This window comes from Ixodes scapularis, unplaced genomic scaffold (genome assembly GCF_016920785.2).
Source record: "Ixodes scapularis isolate PalLabHiFi unplaced genomic scaffold, ASM1692078v2 PGA_scaffold0__279_contigs__length_252992795, whole genome shotgun sequence".
In the NCBI taxonomy this organism is placed as follows: domain Eukaryota; kingdom Metazoa; phylum Arthropoda; class Arachnida; order Ixodida; family Ixodidae; genus Ixodes; species Ixodes scapularis.
In genome coordinates this window covers 135249991-135268256 of record NW_024609835.1, presented here as the reverse complement: position 1 = coordinate 135268256, position 18266 = coordinate 135249991, and the positions used below count along the sequence as shown (strand labels likewise).

Below are 18266 nucleotides of genomic sequence, written 5' to 3'. Positions count from 1 at the left end.
TTAGAACTGAGAAAGATAAGACGAGAGAAATGAAAAATGCGCCTTCATTCTTCGTGTGCCTAGAAGCGAACTGCTTGGCGTTGAATGCTATCTACCGCTTCTGTGCAACTCATGGGTAGATGAGCAGATTATAATCCACCCATTGCCACTCTATTTAATGTCTAGTCGACGTTGTCACAGTTTGAGGCCTGGCGTGGAAAGGCAAGGTTCTCAAGCTGGGCTTCTAGTTTAATAAACGAACTCGGTTGGCATAACACTAACTATAGCAGAGATGGAAGGGCGGTTGTAATAAAGGGTAATAAAATTACGGAACACGTAACACACGTTGGACACTTTTCGACCCATAAACAACTAAAAAGGGATGTCAGGATACCCAGAAGGGTTCATATGGAAACGCGTTTAGCGACGTTTTGACAATGACTTCAAAGGACAACTGCTGTTGAAGCTTAACAAGGTTGTGAGTGACAAAGAGGAACAAAATGTAACCAGTATGAACATATGTCAGCATTTCTGATTTCGTAATAAAAAGTTTAAAGACGTAACGTGAAAAGTAATTAATTACTTTTAGGTAAGTTTCCAATTACATTTTTGATGCAGTAATTTAATGTATTTTGTTAGATATTTCTATAAAGTAATTGTAGTTCTAATCGGTTATTTTTTTTCAGTAACGCGTACAAGACTGCAGTCTGATATACCTCCGAAGCACAGAATGTGCCGTGCTTTGCACTATGTGTGCGTTATGATTTGGTATGTTTTTTTACGGGTTCCTGTGGATGATTATGGGTTCGTTTCATAGACGACCTACTAGGGGTGTTCGAACAGTTGTTCAAACCGAATAGCCCATGCAGTGTCATCTGTAGCAACAACACTGTTAAGAGAACCGGCTATTGTTCCTCTCCTTTGCACTGTAAAGGTAACGAATGATGCAACGCTGTTCGATTCGAACCACTATTCGCACACCCCTATGACCTACTCATGTGCTGTCCGGATTTATCAGAAATATCGAGAAAAGTTTAAATTTATCAGGGTGGGAGTATGTGAGGATTATTTAATATGAAATTTCCATAGGTTCTGCTTCTTGGAGCGTGCGTGTAGCGGTTTGAGTCTTTACTGCTCTTGAATTACGAGGAGCCCCTCGTGCTAACTGAAATATTCTCGAGGGAAGAACGTTTGTCACTCCCGCTATAGTATCTATTGGCTGCTTTGCGAAGTCGTTACTCATAAGCCGGTGGCGCTATTCGTTGGTGCGTTACAAGGGTGTTATCGTACATCGTTTTCACCGGCCCGCAACGCGCTCCGCAGCCACTACGATACCCGAAACTCTACAGCCAATGCCTTTAACGCGCAAACGCAGTAGCGTTCGTTTTTTTTTTCTTTTTGAGGAGGGTTTAGCGGAGGAGGAAACGCAGTCTACGAAAACTCATCATTATTCACCGCGTAACGCTGCAGGTGATTCCTAGGAAAGGCACCTACGGGCGTCCGGTAAATTTTCATCAAAAACAGAGTCGCTTTGCTTTATCTTGCAGTCGTAAAAACGCTCCTTCATGGCATTCTGAAATAATATCCACATAAAAACAGTTTGATAGACATTATGCACTAACCTAAGATCATCATGTTTTACAGTTAATTAGAAGGGACGATCATGATTGGCATTCCGCTATAAACTCTCTTGTCGCTTCAACTAAACTGCGGGACACTATTACCGCGGACACGACTTCGGAGCTTTTTCGTCTTTTCCTTTGAAAGGGTGCATTCGGGCATCAAAACTTTCCGTTCAGTAATCCAACTGAGCACTTTCTACCATTATAGCTGTTTTAATGGTAGTCGCGAGGGAAAAAAACAACAACAACAAAAAACGGCGATGCTTTTTTTTTTTGGTGTGTGTGTGTGTTAACAGTGGTCGTGGAGTGTACGTCGCAAACTTCATTCTTTCTCTTCCGCCTGGAATCTTTCTTCATTCAAAATGTCCATCGAAACTTCATTGATACAGTATCGACATACTTTTTATCATTCTACAATAGACTGAACCGCAAGGCCCCGGGCCACGAGGTCCAATCACGTTTCCACGCTAAACTATGACATGCTTAACATTGCTTAGGGGTGGACGAAAAATGACCCGGATCAAAAAGCGCTGCATGATTTCTATAGCTTCGACACTGCAAAGAGCCTATATGTCGTGGCTTTCTTTGCAACGTAAAATTGATGAGTTACTCAGTGCTATTTGATTCGAGTCCACCCAGCCCCATCAGTGATCCGAGACGCGGTCAACGATGCGTGCATCGAAGCGAAATACCACGCAATTTTAAGTGGCTCGTGATTGGCTCTGGCGGTTCGTAGCTTTTTTCCTTCAGTCCATTGTAGGGTGAGACAAGACATAAAAACGGTACATAAAAAATTACCCACAGCAAGAGGCAGTTTCTGATTTATTCTACGCGACTAAAGTTTGATACTAATTGACGTTGCTGACGATGAAAATGAACTACAAAAGTTCGCTTTCCGCCTGAAAGGAATGCACAACTTCCCTTTTTAATCTCTGGATCGTATCAGTGAAAACAAAATCGTAAAACCCTGTATTAATTGAAATGCAGTTTGTTTGCTTAGTTTCAGACTAAGCCCTTCGCACTGCATCACCGGTAGAGCTCGTAAATTTAGCCACAAAACACGGTTTATTTCCCGCGATATATTAGATACGCTGGACGTCTCATTTCTTAACCTATTATAAAAAACGCAAGCCATCACTATTCTTAACATTTTTGCAAGATGTTGTTTCTTCGCGCTCGGTGGTTATACTTATGGCCCATATAACCATAAGTATATTTACTTATGGTTATATAGGCCGTACTTGCAAACGTCTATAAGGGACGGAACGAAAGACCCGCTCTTATACCGGCACAAATATCCCTAGTTTCGAATATCTGAAGCGATCAGCAAAGTTACGGTTGCTTTTACAAGTAAGGACCAATTAGTATTATCTCGAGTCATCAAGTAATCTATTTGAAGTGAAATGAAATGAAATCTTTATTTCCAGAAATTTACTCTGGAGGGCCCCCTGACAAAAAGCTACCGTATGGTAACTTGACTGGGTTTGGGGCCCTAAAGCTAAATCGAGAGTAATTGTAATTCTAATCGATTAATTTTTTTTGAGTAACGTGTACGATTGTGCCGCTAGGCAACGAAATGGCTGCTGTCACGAGAAAACGGGAATTGTGGCTCTCGATAATCTAGACGTTTTCATGTTTTTCATTTAGTAGCTCTAGTTTATTCGAGACATTTGATGACCAGCCAGCACAATTTAGAGGATTTCTCTTGTGCTCTTTTTCGCGTAATGTGTCAATATAATATATCTTTATGTGCTCAACGAAGCGTCTGTATGTAATGTACGCATAGATGTTCTCTCCCCATTCAGTGTCCCTCATATTTCCTGCTCTGCGTTCCGTTGCAGTGCCCGGTCGGGCTCCCCGCATCACCGAGCACCCGGGCGACGTGGTGGTGCGCAAGCACGAGCCGGTGACGCTGCGCTGCCGGGCGGACGCCGAGCCCCCGGCTCGCCTGTCCTGGTTCCACGAGGGCCGCCCGGTGCGCAACTCGGCCACGCGTATGGTGCTGCCGGAGGGACAGCTCTTCTTCCTGCACGTCCAGCACAGCCGCAGGGACCAGGACACGGGCATCTACTGGTGCACGGCATCCAACGCGCTCGGTGTGGCACGCTCCCGCAACGCGTCCGTCGAACTCGCAGGTAAGCCGCACCATCCACTATTCGCGCAACATAGAACGTAGCTTCTCTGCTGCTTACCGTTTCCGTCGAAACGAGGCCATCCCGTGAACCACGGAGGACAGATATGACTTCCGCAGGTACAACTTAAACCACGAAGAAAAAGCCTGGAGCCTAAACATGAAGTGGCTACCAACACCCATATGCCACCAAAGGGAAACCTGATAGAGGAAGTGTACAGTCGGGGACAAAAGTCTCCAGGACACGCGAGCTGCGACTGAAACGCATTGCTCTGCCATCTGCCGGTGGGTCGCCTGGTTTCGAGATCACAGAAAAGCGCATGCGCGTCCTGCTATGCCTGCCAACATGTGCGCTTTCCCGCTCTTCTGCGGCGCGGCGCCTAACTCGGAATCGGGCGCGTGGTACCGCCACGGAGATAGCGCTTACTGACATGGCACATATCAAGCAAGAAGTCACGGCATCTCAACTGAGCGATAAGCTCAACTGGTTATAAAGCAAGATGCGCTGACGCGGCGAAATGCCCCAGGCGGTATCTCGAGTTTCGGAATGTGTAGCAGACGCTCGTCAGCCGCCAGCGCTATCTCCGAGGCGGTACCACGCGCCCGATTCCGAGTTAGGCGCTGTGCCGCAGAAGAGCGGGAAAACAGACATGTTTGCAGGCAGAGTAGGACGCGCATGCGCTTTTCTGTGATCTCGAAACCAGACGACCCGCCGGCAGATGGCAGAGCAATGCGTTTCAGCCGCAGCGCGCACGTCCTGGAGACTTTTGTCCCCGACTGTACATGCCCGCTCCGGTTTCAGATTCTTGCTCCAGGAAACGTCACTCAATAATCGGCGACTTATCTCGTGACACCATATCACCATGCTGGCGTCCAAGGTACCACAATATGAGAACCTAGAAAAAAAAAAGAATAACGCTAAGAAACAAAAAAAAAATAATTCGGTCACGCGAGATCGTTATTTGGATGAGATTACACATGAGATCCCACGAGGCAGAGGGCCTTAGAGCGATCAACTGGCAGGTGAATGTCACCCCCAACTGGCCGCCGTGATGTTGCAAATTTCTGACCACTTGACACGTGACCTTATAGTTTTACGTCTAGATCTTAAAGGACTACCATGCAGAAATAATTACTTACTTATCTTTAATAACAGCACAGACGAGATAAGTAGTGTTTCGTTTGTTTGTAGTCCAAAATATGACTTTACGACAAAACCTTGGGCAGCTTCGCAATGCCTCCGCTAGATGCCGTCAGCCGCGGTGCTGTATCTTGGGTTTTTATTGGAGCTGCAGAGTGATCTCTGGGGCTAACAGTCTTGAAAAAAAACATGGTTAATCATGTTTTCTACAGCGATCGCAGTACAACTGTCGGCGCAGTTGTGCATAAAAGCCTCAAGATTTGGTACGGTCACATGTCTAGTCGTCAAAATTGTACAACCGCCAAGTGTGGGTGTCTTTTGCCTGGTGAACGGGATACCAGTTTATCACTCTAAGCCCCTCTACTTCGTTGGTGTGATTACACATTGCCCATCATGTTATCGCCATATCATCTCTTTAGAGGTTTAATGTTTTTTTTTTTCCTTCGGGCACTTTCGACGCAGTCATTTAAGTCCTAGTGCGCTTGCTTTTTGATAATCGCTGGAGCCTGTGGTACAGTCATGTAATCAAGCCGCACACGGAACCAAACATTACGGAAGGGCCTTGAAAGGCACACTTACAGGGTCGGAACAACTTGTTCTTTCTTTACATTTTACGCCATTTTTTGCAAATCAACTGCAACATCGCCTGTCTTTGCTGTCTTTTTTTTTTAAGCTTTCAAGAAAGTATTAGTTAAAGATTCCATATGGTCATCATGAAAACAAAGTCACTACGTGTCAGAAATCAACGTGGAGTTTTAAACGTACTTGTTCGGGACGATCGAATCTGCCTAAAAATCAGTATTGATCGCAAGAGGGATTTTATCATACCTTCAGTGAACTCGCTAACATTTAATAGCAGAAATCGAACACAAAAATGTCGCTGCAATTTTATTTTTTTTATTTTGATGAGATATTTGAAAGGCTTGAAAATCTAGTTTGGGTCCGCCGCCGCATGCATTCAATATCGACGATTTCTTCGGTCATGAACAGCTGATGATAATGGTGAATCGATACGTGTAAACCTTTACTCGTATCATTCTGTTTACTTGACAATATAGTTTATTTTCTTGTTTCTAAAAGAGTTTGCTATCTATGAAGTTCAACGCGAGCAATGCCAGACCCAACACATCTTGCAGGCGCCTATCGGTGTGACCGCGTTGCAGCTATTTGTTTAGTTTACTTACTTAACTGGTTGAATCATGACGCTTAAGTCGAAATGACTAACATCTTGTGGTTCACTTGATTTCTAATTTGAGTTTTTTTTTGTATTCGTCATTTTAATTTTTTCAATACAGTATTTGTAAGCCACCTACCATTGGCAAAAAAAAGTTAGTTGCTGAGTTGAGCCCAGTGTATCCGGCCACTATGAACAAGTGTGAGTTTTAATGACCAGAACTATAGTCACGCTGCGTAATTTGACGACTAGCTCTAATACAAGACATTCCTAACCAGCTAGTCGTTTTCGAAGTTGACAGTATTTTGCACAGAATGTCACGAGTTCTTTGCAGCATCGTGGATGACATTGGAGCGATCGCGTGGATTTTAAACGTACATTCGTTGAACGAGCGCTCCTGAAGTTAACGTGTTCCACAGGGCTGCTTTACTCCGTAAGTCCCAATAGCGCTGTACATAACTTCGAGATAAAATATTTGTGTCATAAAATCTAATTAATGCCACTTTTTTTTTTTTTTTTTTTAATATGGCAAGTTACGAAGAGATACAACGACTAGTTTGCCTTTGTACCGTAAGGGCTGCTCTAGACGCACCGCTATTTCGTTAGATTAGACACTCCTCGTTTAACTTTTCTTTCGTCGTTGCTGTTTTTTTTTTTTTCTTAAATTTTTAGAAGGCGGAGCAGATCGAATTATTTGAAAGTTGTCACTTTGGATGCAGCCGTAAAGCTGGCTTCTTAGCACAACCGGTTCTGTACTAAAGAACGCGGCTTTACAGGATCTGCTCGAAGCAATCAATAAAGGCCGGTTCACACATGAATCGCAGTGCTCAGGGGATGAAAAGTTAGCACTGCACCAACTATAATGGGGAATCGTAGTAGACCGTTTCCGCAGCCCGCTAAGCAACTGGATAGCGCTCCGTAATCCGCCACAAGACCTTGAACTATGCAGACAAGGCTGGCGGTGCGCATGCGCAGCTGCGGCGTTTTCTTCGGGGATACCGTAGCGGAGGAGAAAAACGGTCTACTACAATTCCCCATTGTCAGCGCTCACTGAGCGCTGAAAACGAAAAGTCAAGAAAAGTCCAGCGGCAAAGGCAGCGGTGCCCTGATACAGGGCTGACATAGCGGAAACTTTAGCGATGTGTCAATAGCGCTGAGTTGGCTGCGGTGTATGTTTGAACAGGCCTTAAGTCCACTACATAATCCTGACGCAATCGTTTACCTACAGTTTCTTTTTGTATCATTTTCTTACACTGCGCATATTCAATGCTCATAGGTCAAATTTTCAGATTTTTAGTAATAATTAAAATGGCCACCGCACCCACACTCGCCAGCCAAATAACAACGTCAAGAGGCGCATTGCGAGCTACGTAAGCTAGCACTTCTGATATTAATTTCAAGTTTTTTCTATAAGGGCGCACACATTCATTTCAAGAAAGTGCAGTTATCATCCAGATTAAGGGGCGGGCATTGAGCTCAAGGTTGGACCAGGGCACCCGCGTTTTGGAACGCGAGCTCTCGCTCTACCTGCTTCAAGCTGAGGTCCAAAAGATCTTCAAATTTACCTTATGTTTTTCTGTATGCGTCTCTCTATTCGTATCTGGTATCTTAGTTTTAATTAAACGAAGGGACTGATCATTTCATGAGAGAAGTTGAAATCATAGGCGCAAAGTTTGGCAAATTCAAAGGTTTAAAGGGTTAAAAAAAAAAAAAATCTGCCGTATCCTAAGTTTGCTTCATATTCATTCGACCCCAAAGACATTGATTACGAAGTATTACGTGGAAATCTTGCGTCTGGCTTCCATCACCGTGTTTCAAAATCGCGTTCCTTGGACTGCCCGAAACGACCAAGCGACACTCCTTGTAGCATGATAAACAAAACGTCATGACAGCTAAGTAACAAAATTGAGCAGATATTCCACCTTATTTAATATTCGAATAATAAATTGGGAACTATGAAACATCAAATAATTTATTTCCATTCTTGTATCGACTGAATGCTGCTACATCACGTGATCGAGGTACAGTGTCGTTCTTAAACACATCCGTGTCTTCTGCCGTTTGGTAACTCTCCCAATTATACTGGTCGTGATGAGAATGCAGTTAATGCAGAGCTGAAAGCGAGCTGGACAAGTCTGACAAAATATTCTTTGGAGAAGGGTAACAAGGGAGAGAAAGGACAAACACAAATCTCCAAACACAAGTAGGTGACTGGCAGCTACCGAAAAAATCTGCCTGATCCTGGTATTGAACGAGGGACCTCTCCATTTCTAGTGGAGCACTCTATTACCTGTGCTAACCAGGAGTTACACTCCGTCTCACTTAAACTGTGCAGTACAACCAAAGCCACAGGGGAGAGAGTGCACCCCGACCTCTTCAAGTTGAGGGAAAGGAGGAACGGAGGAATCCAAAGGGAAATCCTAGTCAGTCTCTCCCGTTCCACCTTTCCCTCCACTTCAACAGGTTAGCATACGCTCGCTCCCCTGCAGCTTTGGCTGTACTGCACAGTTTTCGGTCGCGCACCAGTTACTTAGCTGTGTTTGGAGATTTGTGTTTGTCCTTTGTCCGCATTCTTCCTCTTCTCAAGGGATTATTTTCGTCCTACTGCCCGTCCCGCCTGAAAGCGAATCAGTACTTTTCTGGTTGAACCGACAATGTATTCGCGGCTCATCATTTGGCAATCGTACCTGAACGCGGCTAGACCGATCCAAGTCCGAAACGATTCCCTCACAAGCTCTCGTCTGTAGCACGACACAGAGTGGCACTAACAACATCCGGTGTCGGGCCTACGGCTTGAAGCCTAAAAGCCAGATGCGGTATAATAAGCCACGCTAGAGCGGTTAGAGCTTAATGTCGTCGGGCATACTTACAATTATCTGAGCGCCTCAGACGTCAGATGACATACAGGGTGATTCAAGGAGACGCCAGGCTCTTTAAATCGACCGCAAAATTCGGTTTCTTAAAATATCACGCTACGACTTTGTGTAGCGTTGCCCACAGATGGTGCATTTTTTTTTTGTAAAATTGTAAAAGATTGAACTTACCTGAGGAAAGAAGTAAAGAAAGAAAAAGGCTTAGCTCCTATGGAAACGCAGCGAAGCCACCGGTCTTCAAACAACACGGCGCGGTTTTGCACGGGAGACAATAGATGGCGCAAGCGGTCGCGACGCCAACTGCCGTCAACGAACGAGCATACGACGCTGAGAGCCGGCGTCCTTAGCATAAAAGGAACTGAACTTCCTTGTTGTTACCGCGCCTGTTTTTGTTTCTGCGACTGTCGCCGACTGCGGAACGCGCGCCGCTTTTGAGTCGAAAAGATTGTCTGCTAAAAACGCCAGCTCTCGGCGCCGTATGCTCGTTCGTTGGAGGCGTTCGTTGCTCCATATCTTGTCTCCCGTGCGGAAGGGCGCCGTGTTGTTTGAAGACCGGTGGCGTGGCTGCGTTTTTATAGCAGCTAAGCCTTTTTCTTTCTTTACTTTTTCCTCAGGTAAATTGGCTCTTTGATAATTTTACAAAAAAAAAAAATGCACCATCTGTGGGCAACGCTGCACTAAGTCGTAGCGTGATAGGTTAAGAAACCGAATTTTTCGGTCAATTTAAAGAGCCTGCCGTCTCCTTAAATCACCCTGTATGTGTCCACTTGCGAGATTGAAGCTCTTATGGCGCCGCTGTTGGTGCGATATCTGACGCTCTGGCTTCACCCATCATATCCGGTCTATGTTGCCATCTTTCGTAGACAACAAAAAGTATCTATTGGTTAGCTATATCTTGACGCATTTGTAGAACTGAGAAGGACGCTCCCCGGGAAGCCAGAATTATCTGTTTTGCGAGTGTAAACGAAAGCGGACGATCAAACGAATGAAGGTGGGCATGTAATAAATGACAAGGATTCCGAATAAACATCTAGCTCAGAATTTCAAGAAAAAAGCAAAAAAAATGTTTCACGATCCTTTAAGACACAGAACTTAAAATTATTTAATGGGCCTTGAGGTCCAGCAAATAAGCTTAAGTTGTTAGTGCGTCGCAACGTCTTTGGGAACTAGAACGAAGCCTTGATATTGGATGAAATTAAAATCTCTAGCTAAAATTTTTAAAAAAGAAGAAATATGAAGGGATGCGTAAAGACGTGTATTGAGTTTACGATCATTTTTCTTCAAGGATGGCGTGCTCAACGATTCAGCATGACGGCAACCACGCACGCCTTCAATTTAACTCTCCTTATTTTAGAGCCACTCACCGGCGACGGCAGACCGATAGCAAGCAGTCTTAGGTTGGATAACTTCCTTTTGGGGCGGAATTATCTTGACTCGACTCCATCCCCGAATAACCGGAAACCTCGGCAAAAGCATTAAATGCGGGGCCCGATAGCCCGCGACGGGCGTAAAAATGAAAGCATGTTCTAAATATGGCGCCATGCATTATGCTCCTCTCTTGAGAGAGTCGTTTTTACGACGAAACAGCGATGGCAACGGCCAGCGCCTGCAGTTTGGCTCCACCTATCGCCACGTTGTAGTACGATAGAACGGCCGCAGTGGTATGCCGCGGTTTGTATAGACTCGCGCATATGTTACCCGCGTTTACCGTGATCCTCGTGCGCGCTATCTGCGCGTTCGTGTCGTGCTTTCCGAGCTCGGAAAAGCGTGTCGCTGGGAAAACTTCACTTTGCCTCCAGAAAGCAGTGTCTCGGTAAAATGGTCGAGAGGACTAGGAGAATTGTTGTTTATTTCTGATGTGTTTTTTTTTTTCTTCGTCAGGATGCATTTATGGTGTATGAGCGAGGGTAACCCCAGAGAGACACAGACGTTCTTGTTCCTCGCTGAAGTCCTTCAATTTATCACTTTATCTACTGCAAAAAAATTCTATCGATCTAACTATCTCCCTCTCTCTCTCTCTCTCTATCTATATATCTATATATCTATATATCTATATATATATATATATATATATATATATATATATATATATATATATGGAGAAAAAAGAAAACAATACGTAAAGTTTAAGGTGCGAATGGTATGTTGTGTTCCGGGGCTCGCATTTTTCGCGAACGTGTGGCACTTGCTGGACTAGATAGCTAAAGAACGACTTATGTTCAGGAAATGGTCGAGCATGTAAAGTTTGCGGGACTAATGCGAAATATAATGCGTCCATTTTAAAACGTTTTGTGGCGCGTTTTCTTGGTATCGAGGTTTTATGTCGCCTTATCCAGTTCTCGAGCACTCTGTAGGTCCCTCCAGCTTTATCAGCAGGCGTTCATTGCGAAACACTTGCATACGCAATACAACAAGCTATCAGAGGCATATTTAGCTTCCTTGTGGTTCAGATTCCGTCAGTAGAGTGTTATAAAATTAAAATAAAAAGTGCGGGCCTCAATAAAAATTCATTAATAATATTTATTTTGAAAAAAAAAATAACAATCTGGAACGAAAGCAAAGATGTTGTAATATAGCACAAATTATGCCGCGCTTAAATTTTTATTATTTTTCAAGATTGCAAACAATATATGTTGACATAAATTAGACAAAAACCTAACTATGCGAGCCGACGCCTTAACAATTATCCGTCCTCCGCCAAAAATGCATCCTGGCTGGCATTAGAGACACGCCGAAGGGTCACGTGATGCCGCTAGATAAAGCGTTTAGCTTTCTTTTTTCGCGGATTACGCGTTTTTTTTTCTTGCGTGAAATATGGGGCCAATCAGCGGGCAACTGCGACGAACGTTAACTTATTCTTGGCAGGAACGACGAGATGCATCACCGCTCCTTTTGCTTCTCTGGGCATTCCTTCTTTTCGTCTTTCGCTTTGCCTCGTTCGTCTTACAATCTGCTCCCGTTCGCGTTTATAACATTTCATTAACTTACTATACTTCGTTTCAACTTCGGTGCGAGCGCGGCCGATGTTATGAGCCAAAGGGACAATCAAACAGCGCAAAAAGCGCAGCGTCATGGTGTGCTTTCTGCGCTTGATAGGACTAGCCGGCGGAGGAGCACGCACAGAGACTCGGCGAATACCGGCTGGTCCTGTCAACTGCAGAGAGCACGTCATGACGCTGTGCCTGTTTCGCTGTTTGATTGACCCTTCGGCTCATAACATTGGCCGCGCTCGGACCGAAGCTGAAAGGAAGTATAGTTCATTTGAGTCTCTTTTGTATCTTTTTTTATTCTTCGCGTGCCGGCTCAAACGGGCACTATCCGCCGAGAAGCTGAAAAAGAGGAGGCGACGAGAGCGCGCAGGGGGTGTATGAACGCCGAGCTCTGTTTGGAATGGTTAGCGGGTAGACCTAAAGCTAGCTGCCTTTGTCACGACTGCACTCGTCGAACGCGCCCTCGCGTGAAAGCGGCTAGAGAAGCGAAAAATGGCCGCAATTCAAGTATCTACCACGTGCTCGTTCTGCTGTTTTTGGTGCCTCTGAGCTTGATAGTGTAATTCACTCAGGAAACACTTGCTCACATGTCCGTCTTATAAAGCCAGACCGGTTTATTAAAAAAAAAAAAGAAATAACACTTTGTATCTTTTTTAACGTTTCAGTTTTGACCGTCGCAGTGTGAATTAATCCCTCCCCTACATGCTTTGACAGGGACATTAGGGAGTTATAGTAGATCCTTCCGTCAATTCAAATCAAATAGTTTATTTTCCCGTTCAACAAAAAAATGGGGGGAGGCCGAAGGAACAAAGCTTATATAAATCAGCTTGGCATGGTCCTCGGCCACCCACAGAGGCAGTGGCGGCGGCAATCAGAAAATATACACTGAAGAGTTAGAAAGTAAAGTAGTTAGTGAAAATACAAAAACGGGGGTCAAGAGCAATGAGTAGAAGTGTTAAACAACATTAAGAAACTGACTCGCACTTTCCCTATCGTTACAGAAAGTTGGATTTTCCTTAGGAAGCCTAAACTCTGGTAACGTTACCCGATACTCCGCCACCGCCTTTGCGTATGCATCGTATCGTTATCGGGTATCGTTATTGAAGTTCCGAAACTATCTACTAAAACTCTTTATGACCTCCCGTATCCTACTTCTGATGGAGCTCGTGAAATTCAGTCTCACAACTCGAGTTCGTCTGGATGCATGCGTGCGTGAACATGCGCGTGCTTTCATGAACGGTTACTACGAAGCTGTAAAGTTAATTACGGGATTCATTAACGACCCTTTATATTGAACTACAAAACAAGTTTTGTTAAGTAGACAGGCGCAACAACCTACGAGACCGAAGAAGAAGGTGCCCATATAAGTGCGGAATGTAGATCAGGGATCCGCAGATGACGGCAGAAACAAAGAAGCGCAGGCCCGACAACGGCGCTCCAAAAGCCATTCGGGAAAAGCCGTTCGGGAAACTTTAGAAGAGTTTAAGCGTCCCCCAAGCATCTGCAAACGCCGGAAGGAAAGAAATTACCTCCTTTAATTAAAGCAACTGAAGGAGCGGAACAAAGAAAGCGGAGAGTCATGGGAGTGAAATATTTCTTCTGGTAGCGAGCGCGCCGACCTGGGGCACGGACTCTGGGCGGCTAACGGCAGCTGCAGATTTACAGCCGGGGATGGAGGTGGGCCTTTATTGCGGCCTCCTCGCTCTCTTCTCTTCCGCGTTTATGTCCTTGCGGAGCTCCGAAGCGATATTAACAGGCTTGGGTGGACGCGGAGGCCTCCTCGGAGGTCTCCTCGGTCTCCTCGGGCGAAGCAGGCGTCTTGCTTTCTTTTGATTTGTCTTCTTTTTGTGAAGGGAAGCATTTGTTGCATAGCGAGGGCATGTTCGCAGTTTGCGGTGGGAACGCTTGCAATAGGCAGTTCGTGTGCCTTGGGCTACGTAAACTTTTACGCGCGTTGCTCTGGTATTCCTGAATTTTCGTATTTTTAATTTCCCCGACTCTTCTAGAAGACCAATCTTATATTCGTGGGCAATAATCAAGTGTAGGGCTTTGTATCACCAGAATAAATGTATGAATACCTCAGCAAAAAAAAATGACCCAGATGCATTCATCGCTTCGACAAATCAGTATTCTTGGCCTCAAATATTAACGTACATTCACTCACGCGAACCAAACCGATAAAGAAAATTGTTCTGCGCTCTCATGGCATCCAGATGTGATTAAACAACCGACATGCTTGCCGCCCCATTTGTTTCTATTTTATGTATGACACAAAACCATGGGACTACTTTGATTGGAAGTGGACCTAGCTTTTTCGTCCACAGAGAATGGCACCACATGACCAAAGCATAAAATCGCATCCAAGGATTTCTTCATAGCATCATCGAGTGTTGCAATTAGGCGCACGGTGAACAACGCGTCTAAGGAGCCGACGCTTCACGGGGCAGCATTGCGGCAACTAAGCCGGCCGGAGAGTAGCGAGAACCGCGTGGGTTTTAAGTCGTGTCAAAATAACTCCGGTCGAGCTCCGCCCCGGACTCCGCCAACGTATCAGCCTCGTTCTTTATGGGTCCGCCGTCATTAGGCTGTCATCGCTCCCGGGCGCAATGGGGAGCGCACTTGCATAGACCACTGCGATGCACTGAGCGCGCTACTGGCCGGCCAGCCGACAAACAAGCCGACGTTTCATACGCCGTTTTGGGGCAGTGTCCTCGACAATTAAGCGTTCCGCAGCTCGCCGCGCCGCCACACCTATCGGTCCGTGCGCGCAGCAAGGAACTGCCACGAAACCACGAACCCGGGCGGATTGTATTCGAAGGGACCAAGTGCCTCTTCTACCGATAGAGGCCTCGGCCAGGCCCCGGGGGTCCCTCGCAATTAATTACGTCTAATTGGCACCTCGAGCTTCCCGTTTGAGCGCGGAAGAGGGCGGGCTGCTTGATTGTTATGCTCGCTGCCCACGGAAGGTCCGCGAGTCTACATGCCGCTTAGGTGCTGCGGCCGTCGTCCTCAGAACAGGGGTATGGACAGCAGGGGTGTACGCCACCGGTGTACAAGCACAAGGCGCCCCAATTGGCGAGTGAGCAATTTCGAGGAGGGTAGGGCTGAAGGAAGGAGTGGCTCACGACACGATATTTCAAGTAATGTGGACGCCTTCACGCTCACTCGCTTACTGTCTCATTGTTTACCTTTGAGGTCACTCGCATCACCGACGTAGAGGGCCTTAGAGGATGGCCTAGCAGCTAAAAGTGATTCCCAATCGACTGCCGCCATGTTGCACATTTTTTGACGACTAGACACGTGACCTGATAATTTCACATCTTGATTTTAACGAAATACCGTGCACAAATAATTGGATGATGATCTTTAAGAACAGCACCGACGAGATAACTTACTTTCCGTTTTTTTTAGTCCTAAAAGTGCTTTTACGACCAAATCTTGTGTAGCTTCGCAACGCCTCCACTAGATGCCCTCAGCCGCGGTGGTATATATTGGGTTTTTATCGGAGCCAGACACTGATCTCTGAAGCAAACAGTTCTGCAAATATATATATATATATATATTTTTTTACACCGATTGTATCACAAATCTCGGTTCAGTTTTGCGTAAAAGCCTCAGGATTTGGTACGGTCACGTGTCTAGTCGCCAAAATTGTACAACATTGCGGCAGCCAGTTGGGGGTCACTTCTGCCTGGTGAACGGGATACCAGTATATCGCTCTAAACCCTTCTACCTCGTTCACTCACATGCACCGTCAAAAGATCAATAAGCTGTCTTAAAATAGGACTTAGCTTTTTTTTTTATCTTTTTCTAGAAAACGTGTCATTTTGCCAAAAATCGAGCTTCACTCCTTCAAAGTACACCTCACGTCTCCAAAACATTTTCGCGACAGATTGCTACTTCTCTCCGTTCGCGGCCTGCGTATGCGAAACCAAATGCACCTCCTCGCAGGGTATACGCAATATCATGTTCCTACAGGCAAACCTTTCCATGCCTCTGCGGTGTCTGCCAGCGATGGTCGGACGTTCCAATCTGCGAACAGCGTACTCCAAGTCTGCTTTTACCCTGGAGGGCGCAGTTTGGAGGAGTTCCCGTGAAGAGATAGACATCCCGCTTAATTAGCGTTCGCTGGCCCTTTTGCACTCGCCACTGCGGCTCACACTCTAGTAAAATCGGCGCCGCGTAGTGGCAACGCCGGGAAGCTCCGAGAGAAGGTCCTTTAGCCTCTGTCGCCTGCTATTATTTGCGTGGTTCTCGTAGGCAGCTTAGCTGTACGCACTTGTTTATGGTGCCCCCAGCGTCTGCGCTACGCATTGTGTGGTTCAGATGTACCAGCACGTGAAATTATTCAAAAAGCGAAGACAAAGTTGACGTTCGTTTAACTGTTCGTGATTTCAGAACGCAGATAAGCAAAACAGAGTATGTAAAACAAGTATGTAAAGCAAAACAGAGTACCTTCTTTTCCGTTCGCTTAATGTGTTTGTGTGTTAGCTCCTAAAAAAAAGTCAAACTTGGGGGTTTTACGTGCCAAACATACGACGGGCATCTGGCACGCCCCAGCGGAGGACTGAGGATTAATTTCGACCACCTGGGGATCTTTTGACGTGCAACCGAAAGCTCGGTTACACGGCGCCTTCTCCGCAATAAGCCTCCGTCATATTGCAAGCACCTCGGTCGGGATTCGAACCCGCCACCTGGGAGATCCGTAGGCCGACGCTCTCGCCTCGGAGCCACTGAGGCGGCCATCTGTTAGCTCCTAACAATATGAAGCAATGAGACGCATCGCTCCCAAAATATACGACGCGTTCGACCCGCCCCCCCCCCCCCCCCCCCCGAGCGCACATTCAAACAGCCCCACAATTCCTCTCGTTGCAAAGCCTCCTGGGATTTTCCGGAATTGTCTATGGCATTTATGAATGACCGAAAAAAATAAGGGTTGAAGAAGGACGTGAAAACATCTTAATGGTGTGCAAGTTCCCTCATCCGCGAGATCAAAAGAACAACAACAACAACTTCATCAGGCAAAATATGTTCCAGTACAAAAGATTGTTGTTAGACATTCGCACTGAAGTAGTCATGCGAAATAAAGATTGCTCCAGAAGTCTCCTCGGCAAAAGAAAAGCAGAAGTGAACGCCTAAATTCCGTCTGGTTCTTTTAATTGGAGTGCCATCACGCACGTTACCCAATTTGATTACGATGGCGTGTTGACGGCCCAAAACCCTATTCCCACGCCTGCCAGATACAAATTTTCGCGTAGATCGAATTTCCAAAACATCCCCCCCCCCCCCCCCCCAAAAAAAAAAAAGTGGTTGTGTTATCAGGTTAGGCAAAGCGTCAATATTCTGCAAACAACAACGAAGGTATTTTCAGCATCAGTTTAAATTATCGCGAACACATATCTAAAGACCTTTTCTGCAAGTGCACCGCCATCATGAGTTGACGTCACTTCCAGTATGGGCGAAAACATTGTTTTGCATATGCCACGCCAAGAGAAAGCATTTAGGATGTAAGCGTAACCGCCACACATTATCGTTTTGCTTCCCCCTTATTTTTTTACTAGTTTCAACTTTCAGGTTGAAACGTTTTAGTATTTTTTCATCGCCCATACCGGATACGCCTATTAGGTGGCTGGGGACGAGAGTACACAGAAAAGGTCTATAGGAGTTCCGCATAGGTTCCCTATCAATAATATAATAGGAATTGTAGTCTGCCCCGAGCCTACCCTCTTCTGATAACATGTCCTGCTGCAGTGCAAATGAACCCCTTTATTCGGCAATGGTTTCCTTATATTACATGCTAAGGGTAACAACATAGATAATACAACCAATACTTGAGACGCTATCTTGCTGATATCAACACAGTGGATATGCATGACACTTAAAATATAATAATTATTTTACACAATTCAATAATTCATATTCAAATAACACTATTGAATACTTCGAATTCTTTCACCAATATAATAAGCCGCGCCCCACGCGTCTTAAGCCGACAGTGACAATGAAAGCAAATTCTCAATCGTTTTGTCGAATTTACCGTATTTTTATTAGATATTGTAGTAATGGGCGCAAAGAGTCCGGCCATATGAAAGCTCTATTTAAAGGCATAAATTGCTCCTGCGAGAGCTTATTTTTCGACAGACGAGATTAGTAAAACTTAAAGGCATATCCGGTCATTTCCATTTTTTTTTTTTTCTCCTTCAACGTCACGCTCGCGCCCGAGAAGAGCGCATACAGCCCTCTCTACTCCATGGTCGCCGTCGTCGAACGTTTGCTACGCCGGATCTACCAGGGCCGTTTAAAGCGCGCGTTCCTCACACGCAAAGTCTCGGATCCTGTCACTCTGCACCGTGCTC

The 18266-nt window shown here is 45.5% G+C and overlaps 1 protein-coding gene across 1 annotated transcript in view; it reads left to right on the top strand.

The window, feature by feature from the left end:
• Positions 1 to 3443: 3443 nt before the first annotated feature.
• The window catches only part of LOC8027587 (roundabout homolog 1), an 87790-nt gene continuing 72967 nt past the window's right edge, over positions 3444 to 18266 (top strand). The window contains exon 1 of the mRNA XM_040499925.2: positions 3444 to 3736. Within this exon, the coding sequence (XP_040355859.1) occupies positions 3598 to 3736 (139 nt within the window). The 5' untranslated portion in view covers positions 3444 to 3597. The remainder of the gene's footprint in view (positions 3737 to 18266) is intronic.